The 24,163-nt window shown below is 43.0% G+C and overlaps 1 protein-coding gene across 18 annotated transcripts in view; it reads right to left on the bottom strand.

Moving 5' to 3' along the window:
* LOC139759444 (uncharacterized) overlaps window positions 1-24,163 on the bottom strand; it is a 131,031-nt gene that overhangs the window by 50,914 nt on the left and 55,954 nt on the right. Inside the window, exon 1 of one of the 18 annotated variants that reach the window (XM_071681579.1) lies at window positions 6,539-6,631. The exons of 11 other annotated variants lie outside the window; for them this stretch is intronic. Coding sequence is in view for 2 of the 7 variants with exons in the window: in XM_071681580.1 (XP_071537681.1) it covers window positions 5,799-5,841 (43 nt within the window). In the remaining 5 variants the exon portion in view is untranslated. Of the gene's footprint in view, window positions 1-5,798; window positions 6,467-6,538; window positions 6,632-24,163 lie in introns of those variants that run through there. 6 more of the 18 variants (XM_071681572.1, XM_071681580.1, XM_071681574.1 and 3 more) reach the window with 6 other exon arrangements.

Raw genomic sequence — 24,163 nt, 5'->3', positions numbered from 1 at the left:
GCCTAGCCAGAATATTGAGAAGAGATTATGAAAATATTGCCTTCTCAAGTGCCTTGCAACAATTGAGAAATATGCCTTGATATCAGTACAATACTGCTTGCATGTCTCGTGGGCGGGTGTCACAACCAACACTACAATAACAATAAATATTTTGTCATAAACCAGATCATAGACCACAGTATATATTACACTCTGAGGTCTATGATTTAGTTAATTTCATTACTGAAGTATCACATTACCTGAAGTAATGAGGCAGTTTGTTCCTGTTAAATGAATCAACAATGAAAGCAACAACTCAGTGTGTGTACTTTACATTTAGCTTCGACTGTTGCCATAAATACCGAATTCTCATAACTTGACTTTAAATTTAGTGACGCCCAGTGTCTTGGTAGGATGGCTGAACGCCCAGTCATAATTTATGGTTTCAAAGTTGCTCGTGGAAAACTAGGCACGGATTATATTAAGAGCAGATGGGATTATAGCGATTGCTCACCTACCATCGCTCCAATACCTCCTCGCCCTCAACTAAACTACATATGGAACTCTCGTTACCATAGACTTTACGTCTAGATTTTCGATCGGTGCCACGTAAAACACTGCAGTTTTTTAACCTTTATTTCCATAACTAGGATCATTGTGACACGGCGTTCTACATGTGGCTGCAGGAAAATAGCTGTGTGAGAATAAGTGGACATGAATCGTCCACAGATAGTCAGCTGCCGAAGTGGAAATCAACCCATTAGCAATGTAGCGAGGAGGGGCGACGTGATCCATTTTCCCTCCCTCAACATTTGTAATGATAAGGTATTGTCTAAGTGCAATGTGCTTTGATGTATTTAGTTCTAAAGTCCTTAAATAAGTTCAAAAGAACAATTAATCACGATATATTGTCTTCAGTCTAACGAACGGAGGTAATAAATCCATAAAAAGAACAACTGCCATAGAAACCCATGAAGTGGCGTCTTTTCCAGTTATATCTTAATTTCTTAAGCCTCGCCAAATATCACCCTCAACTTCCACATAAGCCGTGTTAATGTTAACCTAACTTGTGATACTTGTAAAACAATGTTAACCTCAGTACTTTTGCAGTGATTTGGTAAAATCCAAGATGAATCTTCTCTACTGATCGTATTGCTAAAATTCAAGGTTAATTTCGGGGTCTGCAATGACATTGGTCGACCAGGAGGTTATCTTTTGCCGCTGCCAATGACGAAAGAGTTAATATCTACCTCTGCAGTGATACTGATAAAAACACAAGATTATTCCAAGTTTATGCAGTGACACTGATAAAGTACATGGCTAATCTCCGTGAGAGGTTAACCTCAAGGATAAATTTGCCCTGAGCAGTGATACAGGCACATTACAAGGTTAATTTCCGACCTCTCCAGTGATAATGATGAACCTTCAGGTTATCCCTCCCTCTGTAGTGATCTACCTCTGTAGTGACATTGGCAAAATACGGGGTTAATCCCTATCCCTTCAGTGATAGTGATGAACCACAGGGTTGATCCATACCTCTGCAGTGATACTGATGAACCACAGGGTTAATCCCTACCTCTGCAATGATACTGATGAACCACAGGGTTAATCCCTACCTCTGCAGTGATACTGATGAACCACAGGGTTGATCCATACCTCTGCAGTGATACTGATGAACCACAGGGTTAATCCCTACCTCTGCAATGATACTGATGAACCACAGGGTTAATCCCTACCTCTGCAGTGATACTGATGAACCACAGGGTTAATCCCTGCCTCTGCAGTGATACTGATGAACCACAGGGTTAATCCCTACCTCTGCAGTGATACTGATGAACCACAGGGTTAATCCCTACCTCTGCAGTGATACTGATGAACCACAGGGTTAATCCCTACCTTTGCAATGATACTGATGAACCACAGGGTTAATCCCTACCACTGCAGTGATACTGATGAACCACGGTTAATCCCTGCCTCTGCAGTGATACTGATGAACCACAGGGTTAATCCCTACCTCTGCAGTGATACTGATGAACCACTGGGTCAATTTATACCTCTGTAGATAATCATGAACCACAGGGTTAATTCATACATCTACAGTGATGCTGATGAACCACAAGGTTAATCCATGCCTCTACCGTGATATTGATGAACCACAGGGTTAATCCCTACCTCTGCAGTGATACTGATGAACCACAGGGTTAATCCATACCTCTGTAGATAATCATAAACCATAGGGTTAATTCATACATCTACAGTGATACTGATGAAACACAAGGCTAATCCCTATCTCTGCAGTATTACTGATGAACCACAGGGTTAATCCCTACCTTTGCAGATAATGATGAACCACAGGGTTAATCCCTACCTCTGCAGTGATACTGATGAACCACAGGGTTAATCCCTACCTCTGCAGTGATACTGATGAACCACAGGGTTAATCCCTACCTCTGCAGTGATACTGATGAACCACAGGGTTAATTCATACATCTACAGCGATACTGATGAACCACAAGGTTAATCCCTACCTCTGCAGTATTACTGATGAACCACAGGGTTAATCCCTACCACTGCATTGATACTGATGAACCACGGAGTCACCTCTGCAGTGATACTGATGAACCACAGGGTTAATCCCTACCTCTGAAGTGATACTGGTGAGCCTGGGTTAATCCATACCTCTGCAGTGGTACTGATGAACCAAAGGGTTTATCCCTACCTCTGCAGATACTGATGAACCACAGGGTTAATCCATACCTCTTTAGATAATAATAAACCACAGGGTTAATTCATACATCTACAGTGATACTGATGAACCACAGAGTTAATCCCTACCTCTGCAGTGATGCTGATGAACCACAGGGTTAATCCCTACCTCTTTAGATAATAATAAACCACAGGGTTAATTCATACATCTACAGTGATACTGATGAACCACAAGGTTAATCCCTACCTCTGCAGTGATACTGATGAACCATAGTGTTAATCCATACCTCTGCAGTGATATTGATAAGCCACAAGGTTAATCCCTACCTCTGCAATGCTACTGATGAATCACAAGGTTAATCCCTGCCTCAGCTGTTTTACTGATGAACCACAGGGTTAATCCCTACCTCTGCAGTGATACTGATGAACCATAGGGTTAATCCATATCTCTGCAGTGATATTGATAATCCACAAGGTTAATCCCAACCTCTGCAGTGTTACTGATGAACCACAAGGTTAATCCCTGCCTCAGCTGTTTTACTGATGAACCACAGGGTTAATCCCTACCTCTGCAGTGTTACTGATGAACCACAAGGTTAATCCTTGCCTCAGCTGTTTTACTGATGAACCACAGGGTTAATCCCTACCTCTGCAGTGTTACTGATGAACCACAAGGTTAATCCCTACCTCTGCATTGATACTGATGAACCACAGGGTTAATCCATACCTCTGCAGATACTGATGAATCACAAGGTTAATCCCTACCTCTGTAGTGTTACTGATGAACCACAAGGTTAATCCATACCTCTGCAGTGCTACTGATGAACCAAAGGGTTAATCCATACCTCTACAGTGATACTGATGAACCACAGGGTTAATCCATACCTCTGCAGTGATACTGATGAACGCATTTGAATGCAATTTTCATGTTTGTCAGCAGACGATCGGTCTACTGTACTGCACTCCTTAGGAAGGACTCTGGCGACAGGTTATAGACGATTAGCGATTTCAAGTCTCTCGCACACACACACACACACACACACACACACACACACACATACACACACACACACACACACACACACACACACCTTGAAGCACCTCATCCTTACAGCCTTTCTATCACTGTTTCCCATCTTGGCTTTCCATTAACTTTGGTTGGATTTCATCTTCAACCATATATCAGACCAACTTGGGAATGTATCCGGGTTCCCTTGTAAGGTGAAATTATCCTCCTCCCGTTTCCAGAACCTTCTCTCATGGCCTTGGCCTGAGGCACGCCAGGCTTTGGTAAACTTTAAACTCATATTGAGGAGGTTCCCTCGCCTTGTGTTCATCGAAGGATCATTCTTTTTGCTTACCGACTTGCTATGTGGACATTTTCTGGCGCTCCCGATACAGACAATCCATACCTCTTACTCTCTCGTGTCTACCTACCACAGAGCTCACTCTTTCACAGATATCTAAGAACGTTCTTTTCATGCGACACCGTGTTCTCTACCACTCTGGCGGGGTCCCATGCGCAGGAAGTCATCCACTGGTTTTCCGATGGTCTTTTCCCAGTGCTTTACCGACCAAGCTCGTCAGGGAGATCGGCCCGCACTACGGCACATCCTTGCGTCTTCTCCTTTCTTAAAGACAGGTATGACGCTTGTCTTTCTCGCACTTCATTGGCACTTTACGTTTCTCTAGCGACATCTTGATCATCATTACTTGTGCATGTGTGTGTGTGTGTGTGTGTGTGTGTGTGTGTGTGTGTGTGTGTGTTGAAACATTAACTTGTTTATGGAGTGTAACTGCGTTCGTAGATCCTATGCCACGTTCCATGATACACTCTGTCACCTGGAGTACCCTAAGCTCAAGCAAAAAGGGGTTTAATGACTGCTCTCACATACTACAAGCAGACTGGTACAAGCAGGCACAAGTATCAGCAGGCCCCACCTACAAGAGGCAGAGATCACCACAAGCAATAACAAGAGTAAAAGGCATCATTACGACACCTGGTGCCAAGAAACAGGTACAAGTAAACTTTGGTGCAGGCAAAGGCGTGCACAAAGAAAAGCTCGTAATAGCAGACTGAATAGTAGTAAACTCAGCGGTAGTGAGCAGAAGATCAAGCAGATAATGCTATAAGAAGAGAAGCAGAAGCATCATGGGGGGAGGGGACTTATTTCTTACAAGCAGAGGCTAGTGCAAGCAGACGCTGGTACAAGTAGGAGTCAGTACAAGACGACGCTAGTGCGAGTGCAAGCAGACCCAAGAAGCCAACAACGAATAACTAATACAAGGAAGCCTTATACAAGGAGAACTCACCATGTACAAGCAATACAAGCAGAACTCATCATGCACAAGCCTAATACAGGCAGAACTCACCATGTACAAGCAATACAAGCAGAACTCATCATGCACAAGCCTAATACAGGCAGAACTCATCATGCACAAGCTTAATACAAGCAAAACTCACCATGTACAAGCAATACAAGCAGAACTCATCATGCACAAGCCTAATACAGACAGAACTCATCATGCACAAGCCTAAGACAGGCAGAACTCATCACGCACAAGCTTAATACAAGCAGAACTCATCAGGCACAAGCAGACAGTCACACGCAGTCCCTTTGATGCAAGCAGACACAGGTAAAAGGCAGATTCACCTGCTAAAAACAAGCACAAGTGAAAATCACCTTACATTAGCGGACTGTTACAAGCCAGACTCACCTGGTACAAGCAACACCAACCAGGTACAAGCAAGATTCACCATGTACAAGCAGTCACAGCTACAAGCCAGACTCACCAGGTACAAGCAAGATCCACCAAGTAAAAGCCAGACTCTCCAGGTACAAGCAAGATCCACTAGGTACAAGCCAGACTCTCCAGGTACAAGCAAGACCCACCAAGTACAAGCAAGATCCACCAAGTACAAGCCAGACTCACCAGGTACAAGCAAGACCCACCAAGTACAAGCCAGACTCATCAGGTACAAGCTAGATCCACCAGGTAAAGCAAGATCCACCAGGTACAAGCAAGACCCACCAGGTACAAGCAAGATCCACCAGGCACAAGCTAGACCCACCAGGTACAAGCAAGATCCACCAGGCACAAGCTAGACTCACCAGGTACAAGGAGACAGAGCCACACAAGCTGTAGGCTGGACATCGTCAAATAAAAAAAAAAAAGGTCCTATGGCGCGCCACACCGTTGCGTCTCGCTTCCTGTTATAACCCAACTTTTTGATGTATCACATGAACGCTTCCTCCCGGGGTACAGATGCCAGATATGCCACACCCAAGTCGCTCTTGTGCCTTGCTGTCGGCGAGGTTGTAAGGCCTTCAGAATCTGTGCGTCGCTTCGTTAACTTATCTTGGCGTCTTCAACTCTCGGGGGCGTTGTTTTTTGGGGTTTTTTTTTGCGGTATCACACAAAACTTCACGTTTACACGTTTATGAATGGTGGTTCTACTCGTCCACCTGTGTGGAGACTGGCTTACTGTGGCTGGTTAAGAGCTGTGTGTGCGTCAGCCAACACCCTTCGCTGTCATGATGGATGGCCAGAAGACAGCTGTATGGCAGAGCTTGGCCACAAGGTTAACACTACTGATAGCGTCACCCTCCCCCCTCTCTCTCACTTGCTTTAAACCTCCAGTGTTAGGACGTTCGGGCCCGGCGGTTGTTGAACCTACAGTGTTAGGGTGTGTGAGGGAGGGAGTCACCACAGTCCACCACCACCGACCACACCACCTGGACAGAACATACACAGGTGAGGGTGGGAGGAAAGTCGCCGCGCTACACCCGAGCCAGGGTCCCACTCGGTGCGCGCCTGCGCCCCACACACACACACACATACACACACTGACCTCTTCGTCACGGACCTCCGTCTTTCATGTGAGGGGGACACAGGAATCCCTGAGGGCTGCTGGTACTTTACCGCACCATGACCACAGCCAGTCTCATGCCATGGGCTCATGACAGGTGGAATGCCTTCCTTGGTGTGGTTCACTGCGACTGCACTCGACCATTTGGTAGCGATGACTCCTGCCAGCTCCAGGTTATGTGGCGTCTGGTAAGACGACGCGGGTTGTTAGTCCTTGAAGAAACACTCCTCTTACAAGTCAAGCCTTATATATATATATATATATATATATATATATATATATATATATATATATATATATATATATACTATTCGCCATTTCCCGCATTAGCGAGGTAGCGTTAAGAACAAAGAACTGAGCCTTTGAGGGAATATCCTCACTTGGCCACCTTCTCTGTTCCTTCTTTTGGAAAAATTAAAAACGAGAGGGCAGGATTTCCAGTTCCACCAATCATCAGCAGCGGCGGAGTTACCGGCCGCCACACACTAATCATGTAACTCAGTGACTCGTCGTGTATTACGTGCTCTAGCTAATGGCGAGGAAGGACCTACAGCCATCCAGGTCTCGCGAGCTGAAAGGTAAGTAATACCCACAGAAGAGGATGGCCAGCATTATGACGCAGGGCTACTGGGTCAGTTCTGAGGCGAGGCTGACAGAGCTCTTAAGTCGAGACTCTAGTGGATTCGTCCCCGTTAAGTGGGTATGTTGAGCTAGGAAACAACTTGCCACTGGTGAGGACAGTACTCCGTACATGGACGGACCAATAATCACTCGTATAACCGGAGCAACTGTGTAGGAGAGCAGAATTTTCGACATCTGGACAGAACTCCGGGTTTCTAATAGGCCGGCTTGAGTTATGTGGGGTCTTCAAGACAGGTTATATTCTACGATGTTGCCAATTATCTTGATACCAATAACTGTAATTTCACTCGTGGGAGGCCATCTCTTAAACATTCACTACTCTCGTATATCTTAAATTCATATATGCTGTCAGCAGTGACCTTGTCTTCAGTTATCTTATTTCGTTTACCTAACGCCTTTACAACAGTCAAGTCCTTTAAATGAATTTGAAGAGGTTTTGTGTGTAATGTCATAATATGTCCACTAGTTCTCTCCCTACATCTCTCCAGGAACTGTTCAATGTCTACGTCATCCACGTTTTAAAGATTTAAAGCCTGTGATCATGTCACCTCTCGCTCTTCTCTCTTCCAAGGTGGGCAAATCTAAAGCCTCTTCATGCCTTGCATCATAACTCAGCTTCTCTTGATTCTGGTACCATCTTTGCAGTGCTGGAGTTTCAAATCCAATACAGGATACAGGAGATCTGTGAGAGGTTCTAGAAATAGAAGGAGACTAGGTTTTACAGGCACTGAATATGACTACGTTACGACTGCCTCAGTGGGGGGAAAACCCTGTCCGAATTTGAGAAGGCGAGACGCAGATTGAGCAACACAAGTTGGATCGAATTTGAAAGAACTGAAGGAGTGCAGTGCTAGGCTGTCAACGTATATCTCAAAGACAGACGAAAAGGAGCGAACGTGCGAGACAGAACAAGACCTTGAGGTACACAGCTGTTGTTATTGGGAATAGATGAAGTTGATCCAACGTCAACTACGGCGATGGTCAGGCCAGAGAGGAAGCTACATTTGAGAGGAAAGAGTGAGGGAGGGAGGAAAGCCAAAGGAGGGGAGATAGGATATCATAGACCCGTATGCCACACCCTGGCAATACGCTTCGATGTATCAAGGGTCACACCATCAGATTCTCATAAGTCTCTCAGGGAAAAGAACGCAAAGACCAGGTCGAAGATGGAAAAAAACAACTGGAAGGTCACACTGATGTTAAAAGATGTAGTAACACCACAGCTGGCAGCATCACCTGGGCCAAGTTCAGGTCTGTGTCTGATTCTGTCAACAGGTCCAGGACAACGTTCTGGTCAAGAGCAGCACGTCACTTGCCGCATAATTGGGGATACTTCCATCAGTGCAGCCGTCATACGTTCACTCACAATACATGCGAAAATAGTCATATTCCTGGTGTATTTGTACCACCTTCTGCCTGGAGGATGTGCCATACATAGCCAAGCCTGCGGTACCACATGTAAAACAGCGCCCTGAAATGACTGCCGATATCGAGACATTTAACATCATCTGGGTCATTAGAACTACGAGGGGATCAGACGAGCCTTAAACACATTGGAAAATGGGTGTCGTATTTAATACAGTAGCCCTCATCCCACACCCCCAACACACACCTCTTTCCTCCAGTGGAGCAATGAAACTGTTTGTTATTGTGTATAGCATCCGTACAGCTCGCTGAGTACAAACGTGTCTTTAGTGAGAACACTCATAAAACCAGGTAAATTCATCATGGCGGATGAGGTAGGCAGCGCAGCTAGGCTCCTGGAGTAGATTCTTTCACTGGAGATGAAAAATATTGCTGACTAGTAGTAGTTAACAGTAGTATGTTCTGTATGACACATACTGTCTCGGTGTGGGGGTGTCTCTCTCTTAACATCAAAGTCGCGTTTGTTGAGAAATTTTCCTCCATTCTCGCGCTGGAAGACCCAAAGGTTTAGGCTAGGTTAGGTTACGTCACTCTGCCTCTGGTTTCCAGCCTCATCACGCGTGTGTGAGAAATTCTCCGTGGAAGTCGCATCATTAATTCAACCAGTTAGGCCATTTTAGGAAGTAAAGCCAAGCTCTCATACCACGCAGTCAGCATCCCCTAACATCACCACCCTTCGACAACGAATCTATACCATAAAAAAGGAAGGTAGTCCTGTGGTGTCGGTCTGTAGCCATGCCGAGGGAGAAACGTCTGCTAACCCCCTCACCTAACCCTCTCGCACACAGTAGCCCATCCATCATCTATATTTCTTTATCCTGGATGGAAATTGCTGGCTACTTACGGTGATGTATTTTGGGGGAAAATATTAATATTATGATATACTGTAAAAAGCCAGTCCAGTCTGTAAAACATGCCGAAGTTACCTGATGTACGATGAATACCATATACGGACAAGCGTCGATAATTCATATTTTTTTCTTTCTTTTGCAGGGTAAGAACTGCTGGTTTTGCTGGGGGCGATCCGTTAAAGTGGGGAAATGTGATGATATTGTGCATGAAGGCTGTGCCGGGTATACAAGAGCTATGAAGAGGAAGAGGAGTGCAACTATACCACCATACAATGCCAATCGCTGTCCTCCGATACGACATGGCAAGGGTTTGTTGTTGTCGGAGCGTCCGCTCAGTGTAGGACAGAGGCAAATTAACCTTCTGAGAAAGCGAGCAGACTTAGAATCCACAGTTCCCAGACCCGTTCGGAAGCGTGAAATGCCAGAGTCACAAAACGAAATACAAACTTTAATAACCTCAGTATACAGTCCTTTAAAGTCCTTGCAGACAACCCAACCTAATAACCTTCGTTACAGACAACTTGCATGTCGCTAACGCACGTATCAATTCCAGATTCTGTTTTTGAGTTTATGAAAAAAAAAAGCATCTCATATAATTCTGCCATTTACGATCGATAGGTGACGAATAATGTGAATACTATTTGCGCATTACTGGGGAAGAGTTTACACACGCCTTACATTTCGTAATTCTATTTACGTCTATCAGTAGTGCACTTGGGTACATTTTGCGTGTGTTTGTGTCATCACCAGATGCAATTCATGAACTCTTGCATTATGTAAACAGTCTGTGTGTACACGACCCAAAGTCCTACATTAATAAGCCTCCCTTTTACAATGAGGTTTTGCTTTATTTACGTTTGTCTTTACCCGACAGCGCAATACACACAGGAACTTTACTTCTGTTTAGCACGCAGGTGTTTATTTATTCGGTGATTCTTCCCTTTACCTAGCATGTCATAGTCCAAAATAATTCCCTGTATTTTTCTACTTTATAGTCATGGATCTGATGTACTCAGGCAAATCAGAGGGTCAGATAAAATCAGTGTTAAACATTAGGTCATTAAGACAAGTGAGAGCAGAGGAAAATCTTGTTCGTGGGTGACGTCAACTTTGCATATGGCTGTTACCAAGCTTACCCTGGTAATAAACGTCCCAGCTGCGTTCAGCATCCCCTCACTCTATGTCATTTCTAAACTGTGGTATGTGATCCACAAGACAGACTGACACACCTACGTCCCCTAGCGTGTTGCTATTCTCGCCTAACAAAGGGAGAAGGTATGTAGCTTCTCAGGAACGACCTCTCGCAGTGCTAAAATCACATGCCTTTCTCATATTGTTGACGCTGACATTCTTGTACGTACACCTGCCCATTATCGCGACTGGAGACTAAATCATACAAGGTACGCTGACCTAAGCAAACTACTCAGGCCTCAAGCAAGAGGCAGCTGCTTCCTACCCCTTAACAAAAGAAACCGCCTTTGTCCCCCCCCCCCCCCATTACTACCCACAGCATGGCCTAGCAGCTCTTAAATACCCATGCATTAGTGAAGAAGTCTTTCTTGAAGTTCCTGGCTCAATCAGTTGAGCTGTGAGCTTACTTCAGATCACAAATGCGCCAACTGTGCCATGTGACTCTTTGACTCCAAGAGATATTGGAGCTCCTGCACCATCAGCAACACTCCCCCACCGGCAGCAGCAAACCATCTGGCTCCTGACTTCTCACCTTCCTGATAGTATTCTATGGCGTTTCCTTTCCCACTGGTTCCTCCCAGTTCACCATCTCTCATGGCCTCCTTCAAGGACCCATCTCTCAAGGTCTCCTTCAACAGACAACCTGCCCATAGCCTCCCTCAGGGAACCATCTCTCAAGGCCTCCTTCAACAGACAACCTTCCCATGGCCTCCTTCAGGGACCCATCTCTCGGGGTCTCCTTCAACACATAACCTTCCCATGGCCTCCTTCAGGGACTCATCTCTTAAGGCCTCCTTCAACAGACAACCTTCCCATGGCCTCCTTCAGGGACTCATCTCTTAAGGCCTCCTTCAACAGACAACCTTCCCATGGCCTCCTTCAGGGACTCATCTCTCATGGCCTCCTCCAGGAGCTCATCTCTCAACAGACATCTCTAGTGGCCACCTTCAGGAACTAACCCCTTAAGGCTTCCAACAACAGACAATCATCTCTTGTTCATATCTAGTATAATGATTCTTAAGATCTGTATAAACATATGGAGAAGATGAGCGAAGAAAGATTGAGAGGATTTATATATCAGAGGTGAAACAAGTAAAAAAAGGAGGGGGAGACTTAAGAAGAGGATAAAAGGGTGTAGTGACAGAGGTTCTGAGATATTGTGGTCTTAACATTCAGGAAGGTAAGAGGCGTGCATGGTACTGAACGATTTGGATCAATGCGGTATATGGGGAGCGACGAGTTGCCAATGGGCTGAACCAGGGTATATGGAGTAACCAGAAGAGACCACGAAATAGTTTACGGGGCTTGGCTGTGGATGGTATGCTCTGGTTTCGGTGAATCATACATGACAGCTACAAAGGCGATGTTAATACATCAGACCACACTTCATCTATTCCTAACGCTACCTCGCCGAGTCGTGAAACGGCAAACACTCAAACAAAAACTTAATCTATGACTCTCATAACATCAGCAATACAACGGAATATAAACATTAAAATAACATTCAGTATTCCGAATTGATGTACCAATGCACAACTTCAAGACAATAACATTGCGTACCAAACCAGATCTAATGTGAATGATAACATATAATCATAAGTATAACAATTTCTGTGCTTACTTGTAACTAGCGGAAAATATTGGTGCAACACTTCAAATATGCATTAATAATACAACAGATGCAGCAGCGGTGTAGCGGTTACCGCTCCTGACCGTGATACATTAACGGGCCCGCCCAGAGACGAGTCCACATAAATTTGAATCCTGGTCACGGCAACCGGTCCAAAGTCAACCCAGCTGCTCATCCTCCCCACGGGGCTGGTCGGTAAAATTGATATTTGGCTTAGGATATATATATATATATATATATATATATATATATTCTTTTATCGCTGTCTCTCGCGTCAGCGAGGTAGCGCCAGGAAACAGACGAAGAATGACTCATCCACACACACACACACACACACACATATATATATATATATATATATATATATATATATATATATATATATATATATATATATATATAATTATCATTATTATTTTGCTTTGTCGCTTGTCTCCCGCGTTTGCGAGGTAGCACAAGGAAACAGACGAAAGAAATGGCCCAACCCACCCCCACACACATGTATATACATACACGTCCCCACACGCAAATATACATACCCATACATCTCAATGCACACATACACATACACACACAGACATATACATATATACACATGCACACAATTCACACTGTCTGCCTTTATTCATTCCCATCGCCACCTCGCCACACACGGAATAACATCCCCCTCCCCCTCATGTGTGTGAGGTAGCGCTAGGAAAAGACAACAAAGGCCACATTCGTTCACACTCAGTCTCCAGCTGCCATGCAATAATGCCCGAAACCACAGCTGCCCCCCCCCCCCCCACATCCAGGCCCCACAGAACTTTCCACGGTTTACCCCAGACGTTTCACATGCCCTGATCCAATCCATTGACAGCACGTCGACCCCGGTATACCACATCGATCCAATTCACTCTATTCCTTGCACGCCTTTCACCCTCCTGCATGTTCAGGCCCCGATCACTCAAAATCTTTTTCACTCCATCTTTCCACCTCCAATTTGGTCTCCCACTTCTCCTCGTTCCCTCCACCTCCGACACATATATCCTCTTGGTCAATCTTTCCTCACTCATTCTCTCCATGTGCCCAAACCATTTCAAAACACCCTCTTCTACTCTCTCAACCACGCTCTTCTTATTTCCCCACATCTCTCTTACCCTTACATTACTTACTCGATCAAACCACCTCACACCACATAATGTCCTCAAACATCTCATTTCCAGCACATCCACCCTCCTGCGCACAACTCTATCCATAGCCCACGCCTCGCAACCATACAACATTGTTGGAACCACTATTCCTTCAAACATAGACATTTTTGCTTTCGGACATAATGTTTTCGACTTCCACACATTCTTCAAGGCTCCCAGGATTTTCGCCCCCTCCCCCACCCTATGATTCACTTCCGCTTCCATGGTTCCATCCGCTGCCAAATCCACTACCAGATATCTAAAACACACATCTTCCACAGAGCATCTCTATCAACTCTATCATATGCCTTCTCCAGATCCATAAATGCTACATACAAATCCATTTGCTTTTCTAAGTATTTCTCACATTCTTCAAAGCAAACACTTGATCCACACATCCTCTACCACTTCTGAAACCACACTGCTCTTCCCTAAACTGATGCTCTGTACATGCCTTCACCCTCTCAATCAATACCCTCCCATATAATTTACCAGGAATACTCAACAAACTTATACCTCTGTAATTTGAGCACTCACTCTTATCCCCTTTGCCTATGTACAATGGCACTATGCAAGCATTCCGCCAATCCTCAGGCACCTCACCATGAATCATACATACATTAAATAACCTTACCAACCAGTCAACAATACAGTCACCCCCTTTTTTTAATAAATTCCACTGCAATACCATCCAAACCCGCTGCCTTGCCGGCTTTCATCTTTCGCAAAGCTTTTACTACCTCTTCTCTGTTTACCAAATCATTTTCCCTAACCCTCTCACTTTGCACACTACCTCGACCAAAACATCCTATATCTGCCACTTTATCATCAAACACATTCAACAAACCTTCAAAATACTCATTCCATCTCCTTCTCACATCACTACTTGTTATCATCTCCCCATTAGCCCCCTTCACTGAAGTTCTCATTTGTTCCCTTGTCTTACGCACTTTATTTACCTCCTTCCAAAACATCTTTTTATTCTCCCTGAAATTTAATGATACTCTCTCACCCCAACTCTCATTTACCCTCTTTTTTGCCTCTTGCACCATTCTCTTGACTTCCTGCCTCTTTCTTTTATACATCTCCCACTCATTTGCATTATTTTTCAGCAAAAATCGTCCAAATGCCTCTCTCTTCTCTTTCACTAATAATCTTACTTCTTCATCCCACCACTCACTACCCTTTCTAATCTGCCCACCTTCCACGCTTCTCATGCCACAAGCATCTTTTGCGCAAGCCATCACTGCTTCCCTAAATACATCACATTCCTCCCCCACTCCCCTTACCTCCTTTGTGCTTACCTTTTTCCATTCTGTACTCAGTCTCTCCTGGTACTTCCTCACACAAGTCTCCTTCCCAAGCTCACTTACTCTCACCACTCTTTTCACCCCAACATTCTTCTTTTCTGAAAACCTCTACAAATCTTCACCTTCGCCTCCACAAGATAATGATCAGACATCCCTCCAGTTGCACCTCTCAGCACATTAACATCCAAAAGTCTCTCTTTCGCGCGCATATCAATTAACACGTAATCCAATAACGCTCTCTGGCCATCTCTCCTACTTATATACGTATACTTATGTATATCTCTCTTTTTAAACCAGGTATTCCCAATCACCAGTCCTTTTTCAGCACATAAATGTACAAGCTCTTCACCATTTCCATTTACAACACTAAACACCCCATGTATACCAATTATTCCCTCAACTACCACATTACTCACCTTTGCATTCAAATCACCCATCACTGTAACCCGGTCTCGTGCAACAAAACTACTATCACACTCACTTAGCTGCTCCCAAAACACTTGCCTCTCATGATCTTTCTTCTCATGCCCAGGTGCATATGCACCAATAATCACCCATCTCTCTCCATCAACTTTCAGTTTTACCCATATCAATCTAGAGTTTACTTTCTTACACTCCACCACATAGTCCCACCACTCTTGTTTCAGAAGTAGTGCTACTCCTTCCTTTGCTCTAGTCCTCTCACTAACCCCTGACTTTACTCCCAAGACATTCCCAGACCACTCTTCCCCTTTACCCTTGAGCTTCGTTTCCCTCAGAGCCAAAACATCCAGGTTCCTTTCCTCATACATACTACCTATCTCTCCTTTTTTCTCATCTTGGTTACATCCACACACATTTAGACACCGCAATCTGAGCCTTCGAGGAGGATGAGCACTCCCCGCGTGACTCCTTCTTCTGTTTCCCTTTTTAGAAAGTTAAAATACAAGGAGGGGAGGGTTTCCAGCCCCATGCTCCCGTCCACTTTGGTCGCCTTCTATGACACGTGAGGCATGCGTGGCAGCTATTCTTTCTCCCCTATATATATATATATATATATATATATATATATATATATATATATATATATATATATATATATATATACATATATATATATATATATATATATATATATATATATATATAGAGAGAGAGAGAGAGAGAGAGAGAGAGAGAGAGAGAGAGAGAGAGAGTTAATTGGATGGGATTCAGTTGTCCGTGCCGTATCAGCTAACAAAAAAGAAACCACAAGAACACAACATAACACTCGAGCATTAATGTACATAGACGTCCAATTATCGGGAAAAATCAGGATTCGCCCTTGGAAACCACTCGTCAATTGATGATCGTCAGTTCTTAATCGTGTGTCAGTCTGTACTTCATATGAACACACTGGGCAAGGGTCGAGCGAGGACGTGTGTCTGAGAGCGTACAGTGGCTGTTACTAGGTTGTATCTATTATCTTATCCACACCGTGGCATTGGGAATGAGGTAATGACGATGATTTATTATAGGCATCAGCGGCTGGCACGACTCACGGAGGGAAGGCTACAAACCGTTGTATCCCCAGGTAAACAAGTCACACCACAGGCCTTCGACACGTATTTATCTTTCCTCCCCCTCCTACTTCTTACCTTCTCTCCCTATTCTTACCCTCCCTTCTTTTCCTTACCTTCTATCCCACATTTACCATCTCCCTCCACTTCTTACCTCACCTCCCACTTCCTACCTCTCCTCCTACTTCTTTCCATCCTCCCACTTCTTACCTAACCTTCCCCTTCTACCTTCCCTCCCACTTCTTCACTCCTTTTCCACTTCGTACCTACCCGTCAACTTTTTTTTTTTTTACCTTCCTTTCCCACATTTACCATTCCCTCCAACCTTTAACCTTCCCTCTCGCATTTAACATTCCATCCCATTTCTTACCTCCCCTCCCAAACCCATGGAGAAAAGAAACCTATTCATAGCTGGTCGAATGGGATGGAAGCAAGCGTAGCACCACGATCGAGGCTTCTTGTGTTACCTAATAGCTTAATCCAATCCTGCTGGAGATACAGGACTTGCAGATCACATCTGATTTTGTCCAGTAGGGTTGTGAGCGCTCCCTAGTGTATATACCCGCGGAACATATCAAAATATTTCCTTTGTCCTAACCACGATGTGCGCTACCGTGTTAATGATTCATTAATATGTACCAATGAGCTCACGATTACTGTACTGAATCAGCCAGAGAGCGTGTGGGTGGAACTTCCCAGGTAACATGATAAGAGTGGCATGTCGGCGGCGGCAGTGCATGACACAAGATATGACATGAAAAATAGAACACCCTTTTTGTTTGCAGAGCGAACAGATGGACGGTGTGCCACAACGGTGAGGCAAACTTGATAAACGAAGGAATCCAACAATAACAGTGATATATATACGTACACTTCACAGAAGCTTTGGTAGAAATATATCTTCTCATGAAAAAGACCCCAGCAATATGCATCAAACTTCAATGAAAAGAACATTGTGACAAGAGAAATAAAATGAGAAAAAAAAAAAATGAAATAGTCTCCAAGCTCAACCGCTTGCTAGCGGCCACACAATTTCAATGCGATACTGAGATCTGTCTGGCTTAAAATAAACGAATAAATAAATAAACATGCAAATAGTCACATCTCTGAACCAGAGAGCTAAGAACTATCCCTAGAAGAGGGGAAAGAATCAACAGATCGGCGTAGGGATGGCAGACGTAGTTTTGAGTTACCCATCACGCACACTTGTCCGTTTTTTGTTTTTTGCTCACTGTCAAACCAGTAGCATTTTTCTAAAGTATCTTCAACAATATAAAAATCATCCATCGATAATAATGCGGATATATCTTAGTGAGTAAAGCTCGCTGGTACGAGGCCAGCTTCGAATGTAAATTTTTAGTAAATACATTAATTCTAGTGGCTACATACAACAATTAAACCAAGCACTAGGCTAGTACAAACTGTCAACGCAAGAACTAGGCTAGCACATAGGCTATTACAAACTGTCAACGCAAGAACTAGGCTAGCACATAGGCTAGTACAAACTGTCAACGCAAGAACTAGGCTAGCACATAGGCTAGTACAAACTGTCAACGCAAGAACTAGGCTAGCACAAACTGTCAACTCAAGAACTAGGCTAGCACATAGGCAGGTACAAACTGTCAACGCAAGAACTAGGCTAGCACATAGGCTAGTACAAACTGTCAACGCAAGAACTAGGCTAGCACATAGGCTAGTACAAACTGTCAACGCAAGAACTAGGCTAGCACATAGGCAGGTACAAACTGTCAATCAAGAACTAGGCTAGCAAATAGGCTAGTACAAACTGTCAACGCAAGAACTAGGCTTGCACATAGGCTAGTACAAACTGACAACGCAAGAACTAGGTAGCACATAGGCTAGTACAAACTCAACACAAGAACTAGGCTAACAAATAGGCTAGTACAAACTGTCAACGCAAGAACTAGGCTAGCACATAGGCTAGTACAAACTGTCAACGCAAGAACTAGGCTAGCACATAGGCTAGTACAAACTGTCAACGCAAGAACTAGGCTAGCACATAGGCTAGTACAAACTGTGAACGCAAGAACTAGGCTAGTACAAACTGTCAACGCAAGAACTAGGCTAGCACATAGGCTAGTACAAACTGTCAACGCAAGAACTAGGCTAGCTCATAGGCTAGTACAAACTGTGAACGCAAGAACTAGGCTAGCACATAGGCTAGTACAAACTGTCAACGCAAGAACTAGGCTAGCACAAACTGTCAACGCAAGAACTAGGCTAGCACATAGGCTAGTTCAAACTGTCAACGCAAGAACTAGGCTAGCACATAGGCTAGTACAAACTGTCAAAGCAAGAACTAGGCTAGCACATAGGCTAGTACAAACTGTCAACGCAAGAACTAGGCTAGCACATAGGCTAGTTCAAACTGTGAACGCAAGAACTAGGCTAGCACATAGGCAAGTACAAACTGTCAACGCAAGAACTAGGCTAGCAAATAGGCTAGTACAAACTGTCAACGCAAGAACTAGGCTAGCACATAGGCTAGTACAAACTGTAAACGCGTGTCAATTGAGTGACTTTTTCGCCGTCTTTCGTTTTCGCAACGCGTCGGCTGAGTCCTGTAAATGTATACTATCATCATTAGAAAATGGCATTAAAAAGATGCGTTTTTTTTTTTTTATTCTTCCAGACTTAGAGTTTCTGAGATGTGCTACCTTCAGCAGAGAGTATATTGGAGGTGTGGGAGTTGTGTCTACAGCAATGGTCGTTTCAAGGTAGAGCTGTGGTAAGGAAACTGTGGGCTGTGCTAGTTTTGATGGAGCGCTCATGTGTGGGAAGCTCTATCACCAACATTACTAATATTAGGCTAGGCGCACGCTGAGACGCAGGCGACGCACCACACAGCAAGGCAGAAATGGTGTAGGTAGTCGAATCAAATGAGAGCACGTACACTGAGCCTTGCGTCCCAGTATGCTACGTGCTCTCATTGAACTAGCCACAGATTTCTGCCCTACTATGTGATGCGTCGCCTGTGTCGCCCTGCGTCTCAATGTGCGCTGAGCTTTACTCTGAATTGAGTGCCGGTAAATCTGTTGACTGGCCGTAAAGAAAGAATAGTGACTGATGGTCGTGCCTCACAATGGTCAGACGTGGCAATTGGTGTGCCGGAAGGGTCAGGACTAGTTTTCTTTCACACACACACACACACACACACACACACACATAGAGAGAGAGAGAGAGAGAGAGAGAGAGAGAGAGAGAGAGAGAGAGAGAGAGAGAGAGAGGCACAGTGGTGCGCATGATCTAGTTTATGCGTATCGTTTCATTTTTCTTGTGGTTATATATCTATTATACTTTGTCGCTGTCTCCCGCGTTAGCGAGGTAGCGCAAGGAAACAGACGACAGAATGGCCCAACCCACCCACATACACATGTATATACATACAAGTCCACACACGCACATATACATACTTATACATTTCAATGTATATATATATATATATATATATATATATATATATATATATATATATATATGTACATAATTCATACTTGCTGCCTTTATTCATTCCCGTCGCCACCCCGCCACACATGAAATGACATCCCCTTCCCCCGCACGCGAGCGAGGTAGCGCTAGGAAAAGACAAAGGCCACATTCGTTCACACTCAGTCTCTAGCTGTCATGTAATAATGCACCGAAACCACAGCTCCCTTTCCCCATTCAGGCCCCACAAAACTTTCCATGGTTTATCCCAGACGCTTCATATGCCCTAGTTCAATCCATTGACAGCACGTCGACCCCGGTATACCACATCGTTCGAATTCACTCTATTCCTTGCACGCCTTTCACCCTGCTACATGTTCAGGCACCGATCGCTCAAAATCTTTTCCATTTTTCCACCTCCAATTTGGTCTCCCACTTCTCCTCGTTCCCTCCACCTCTGACACATATATCCTCTTTGTCAATCTTTCCTCACTCATTCTCTCCATGTGACCAAACCATTTCAACACACCCTCTTCTGCTCTCTCAGCCACACTCTTTTTATTACCACACATCTCTCTTACCCTTTCATTGCTTACTCGATCAAACCACCTCTATATATTGAAAAGGATCACAATTTAGCGCGTTATCTATTCCTGAGTCCAAGGGAAAATGAAACACGATAAGTTCTCAAGTGCACTTCGTGTAATAGTATCATCAGGAGAGATACAAGAAAGAAAAATGTCAGTTGATATACAACGAAGAGACGTAGCAACTAGTAGTTTACCAAATGGCGTCCTAGCTATTCGGTATTTGCACACGAAAGTGCACTTGGGAACTTGTGTTTCATTTTCCCCGGGGACTCATAGGAATATATATATATATATATATATATATATATATATATATATATATATATATATATATATATATATATATATATGATGCTGATTACTTGTTGCACTGTAAGATAATGAAATTCGCCGAAGATATTAATGTGGGAAAAAAATTCAAAAATGAAATTGAAGGTCTGGGGCCTCAAAACGATACAGATGAATAAGGTGATGAACTGTGTTCATAGGTGGCAAAAAAATTTTCATCGATAAATGCAGATTTCAAGAAACCGGTAGCAAAAATTAGAAGTCAAACTAAAACATGGATTCTGTTGAACTACGAACGATACATGCGGAAAAATACTTTGATGTCATGATCTCTGGTGACTAAAAGCCAAATACGCAAAGTAGAAAGGCAGTAAAGTGGACGAACACAAATTATTGGAATCATGGGTAAAGTTTTCGGACTCAGGTCTGGGGAAAACATCCTTCCTCCTTACAATTCACTGGTGTGTCACCATCTTGTGTATTGCGTTTTTTGGTCACTTGAAAAAAAGACGTAGATCCACCAACGTGATTCCCGGACTGAGAAAGAAATCCTATGAGAGCAGATTAAACGAGTTACATTTCATCATCTTTTCGTCATGCTTCGTCTGATTTCACATGCAGTAATGGGTACAAACCTGCGAGCAAACGTTTTAATGAGGCGAACCTGCGAGCAAACGTTTTAATGAGGCGAACCTGCGAGCAAACGTTTTAATGAGGCGAACCTGCGAGCAAACGTTTTAATGAGGCGAACCTGCGAGCAAACGTTTTAATGAGGCGAACCTGCGAGCAAACGTTTTAATGAGGCGAACCTGCGAGCAAACGTTTTAATGAGGCGAACCTGCGAGCAAACGTTTTAATGAGGCGAACCTGCGAGCAAACGTTTTAATGAGCCGAACCTGCGAGCAAACGTTTTAATGAGGCGAACCTGCGAGCAAACGTTTTCATTCGAATGAGGCGAAGTACTTACCCTTCGAAAACAGGTTCGTAAACATATGAAATCATTTACCAATTAGAGTGGTTGAAAGCAGTACCATAGGCACGTTCGAGAATAACCAGCCTTGATCAATATTTTGCTGCAAGGCCACGACTGACATGAAATGCGCCTCTTCTGTTACATGAAAAGTTTGCAGGTTTTCTAAAACGTGTGTGTATGCCTTCGTATTCGTATGACACTAACCTGTGAGCAGCGGACATCTTCAACTAACACGAACAGCCTCGAAAGGACAACATGGGTTGTTTGTATATGGAACCAAATGATTGTTTACGTTGATACCACTTCCCAAACGTAACTTTCTTACCTAAGGAAAAGGAGTGAATTTGATAGGAAGAGGCAAGATAATGGCAGGTGGCGATAGACGGAGATATATGTTACTCACAGCGGCCAATGAATAACCACAATGAATAACCAATGTTTCATATACATCAGCGATTGGCCTTACGTGTAGCCAGCCACCTAAAAGCAGCCTAGCTGCTCGAGACTAAGAGTGAGGAAATATTTCGCTAACAACAGACAATCGCTTCCACTTGCTGCCGCCAAAAGTAATGGAAATGTGCATTTTGTATGAATTAGTGACGGATGACGGATATCGTCTGTCTTTCGTGATAACCTGCAAGTGACACAGGTGTGGCCATTCAGACATTCATATTTCTTTTTAATATTATAATACACTTCTTTTTTTGCATTTTTTCTTTTTTTTGAGCTTTCAGAACAGTAGCCTAACTAGCTAGGACCCGCGCTATGGTCACGTCGCCTCTACCCGTCCGTATTATCAGTATTACTATTACTATTCTATCATTAATATTATTATCATTATTATTATTATCATTATTATCATTATTATCATATAACCCCAAGGGACCCTTTATTATTATCATTATTATTATTTCCAAATTTTTTTTCCAAACTATTCGCCATTTCCCGCGTTAGCGAGGTAGCGTTAAGAACAGAGAACTGGGCCTTTGAGGGAAATCCTCACCTGGCCCCCTTCTCTGTTCCTTCTTTTGGAAAATTAAAAAAAAAATAATGAGAGGGGAGGATTTCCAGCCCCCCGCTCCCTCCCCTTTTAGTCGCCTTCTACGACACGCGGGGAATACGTGGGAAGTATTCTTTCTCCCCTATCCCCAGGGATAATAATAATAATAATAATGATTATCATCATTATTATTATTATATTATTATTATCATAATCATTATCATTATCATTATCATTACTATTATTACTATCATTATCATTATTATCATGTAACCCCAAGGAACCCTTTATTAAGAGATTACTATTATCATCATTATTATTATTATTATTATTATTATCATTATTATCATTATCATTCTATTATTATTATCATTATTATTATTACTATTACTATTATTATCATTATCATATAACCCCAAGGAACCCTTTATTAAGAGATTACTATTATCATCATTATTATTATTATTATTATTATCATTATTATCATTATCATTCTATTATTATTATCATTATTATTATTACTATTACTATTATTATCATTATCATATAACCCCAAGGAACCCTTTATTAAGAGATTACTATTATCATTATTATTATTATTATTATTATCATTATTATCATTATCATTCTATTATTATTATCATTATTATTATTACTATTACTATTATTATCATTATCATATAACCCCAAGGAACCCTTTATTAAGAGATTACAATTATTATCATCATTACTATTACTATTATTATTATTATTATTATTATCATTATCATATAACCACAAGGAACCCTTTATTACGAGATTCCTGCAGTTGTAAAGCTGCGCTGCACTTAAAAGCAGGGAAAGGATGGACTCGTTTGGAGTGAGAAGTTTGACAAATCGTACATCCATGATAAAACCTCACCGATGGTGGCTTTCCCATTGGCGTGGTAACCACAAACAGACAGACTCTGGTAACCCCTCGTGTACTGTTATCCACAATGACATGTTTAAAACGAGAACCTATATGAATCATTCGTACTGAAATATCGTTCATCTATTAACATATTTACGGAGACATTTACGTATTGCCTCTTCGCTATATCCAGTCAGTTATGCCTGCTGAAGTAATGGTGCTTTTTAAATTCCAAAAGACATTTATGAACATATCAAAATAAATGAAGAGTGAAAGAAGTATTCATCTATTCAGCTAAATTATTTTCCACAGATTAAACAAACCGTTTAGTCGTCGTAGCTGTAATAATAATGATAATAATAATAATGCAATCACTGCTACAGTATGGTAATAACAGCCTCTCTCACTGACAGAAACATCAGGTCCAAACGACCCCTGAAATCCCGCCCTGCCTTTGTTTTCATGTACTCTATCAACCTGGATGCCTGGTGGACGACATAAGGCGAGATGACGTGTGGTGGGAAGAAGATATGGCCCTTACAACGTTCGTTGGAACGGATCATTACGAAATATAACTTTTAAGGGAAGTAAAAGTAAACAAGTCACCTTGTCCACATAGTAAGTTTATGATCCGCTCGTTGTCCGTCTTGGACAATCA

This window comes from Panulirus ornatus, chromosome 33, assembly GCF_036320965.1.
Source record: "Panulirus ornatus isolate Po-2019 chromosome 33, ASM3632096v1, whole genome shotgun sequence".
Taxonomy (NCBI): domain Eukaryota; kingdom Metazoa; phylum Arthropoda; class Malacostraca; order Decapoda; family Palinuridae; genus Panulirus; species Panulirus ornatus.
Note: the sequence above shows the minus strand (reverse complement) of the source record. Positions and strands in the feature narration are given on the sequence as shown.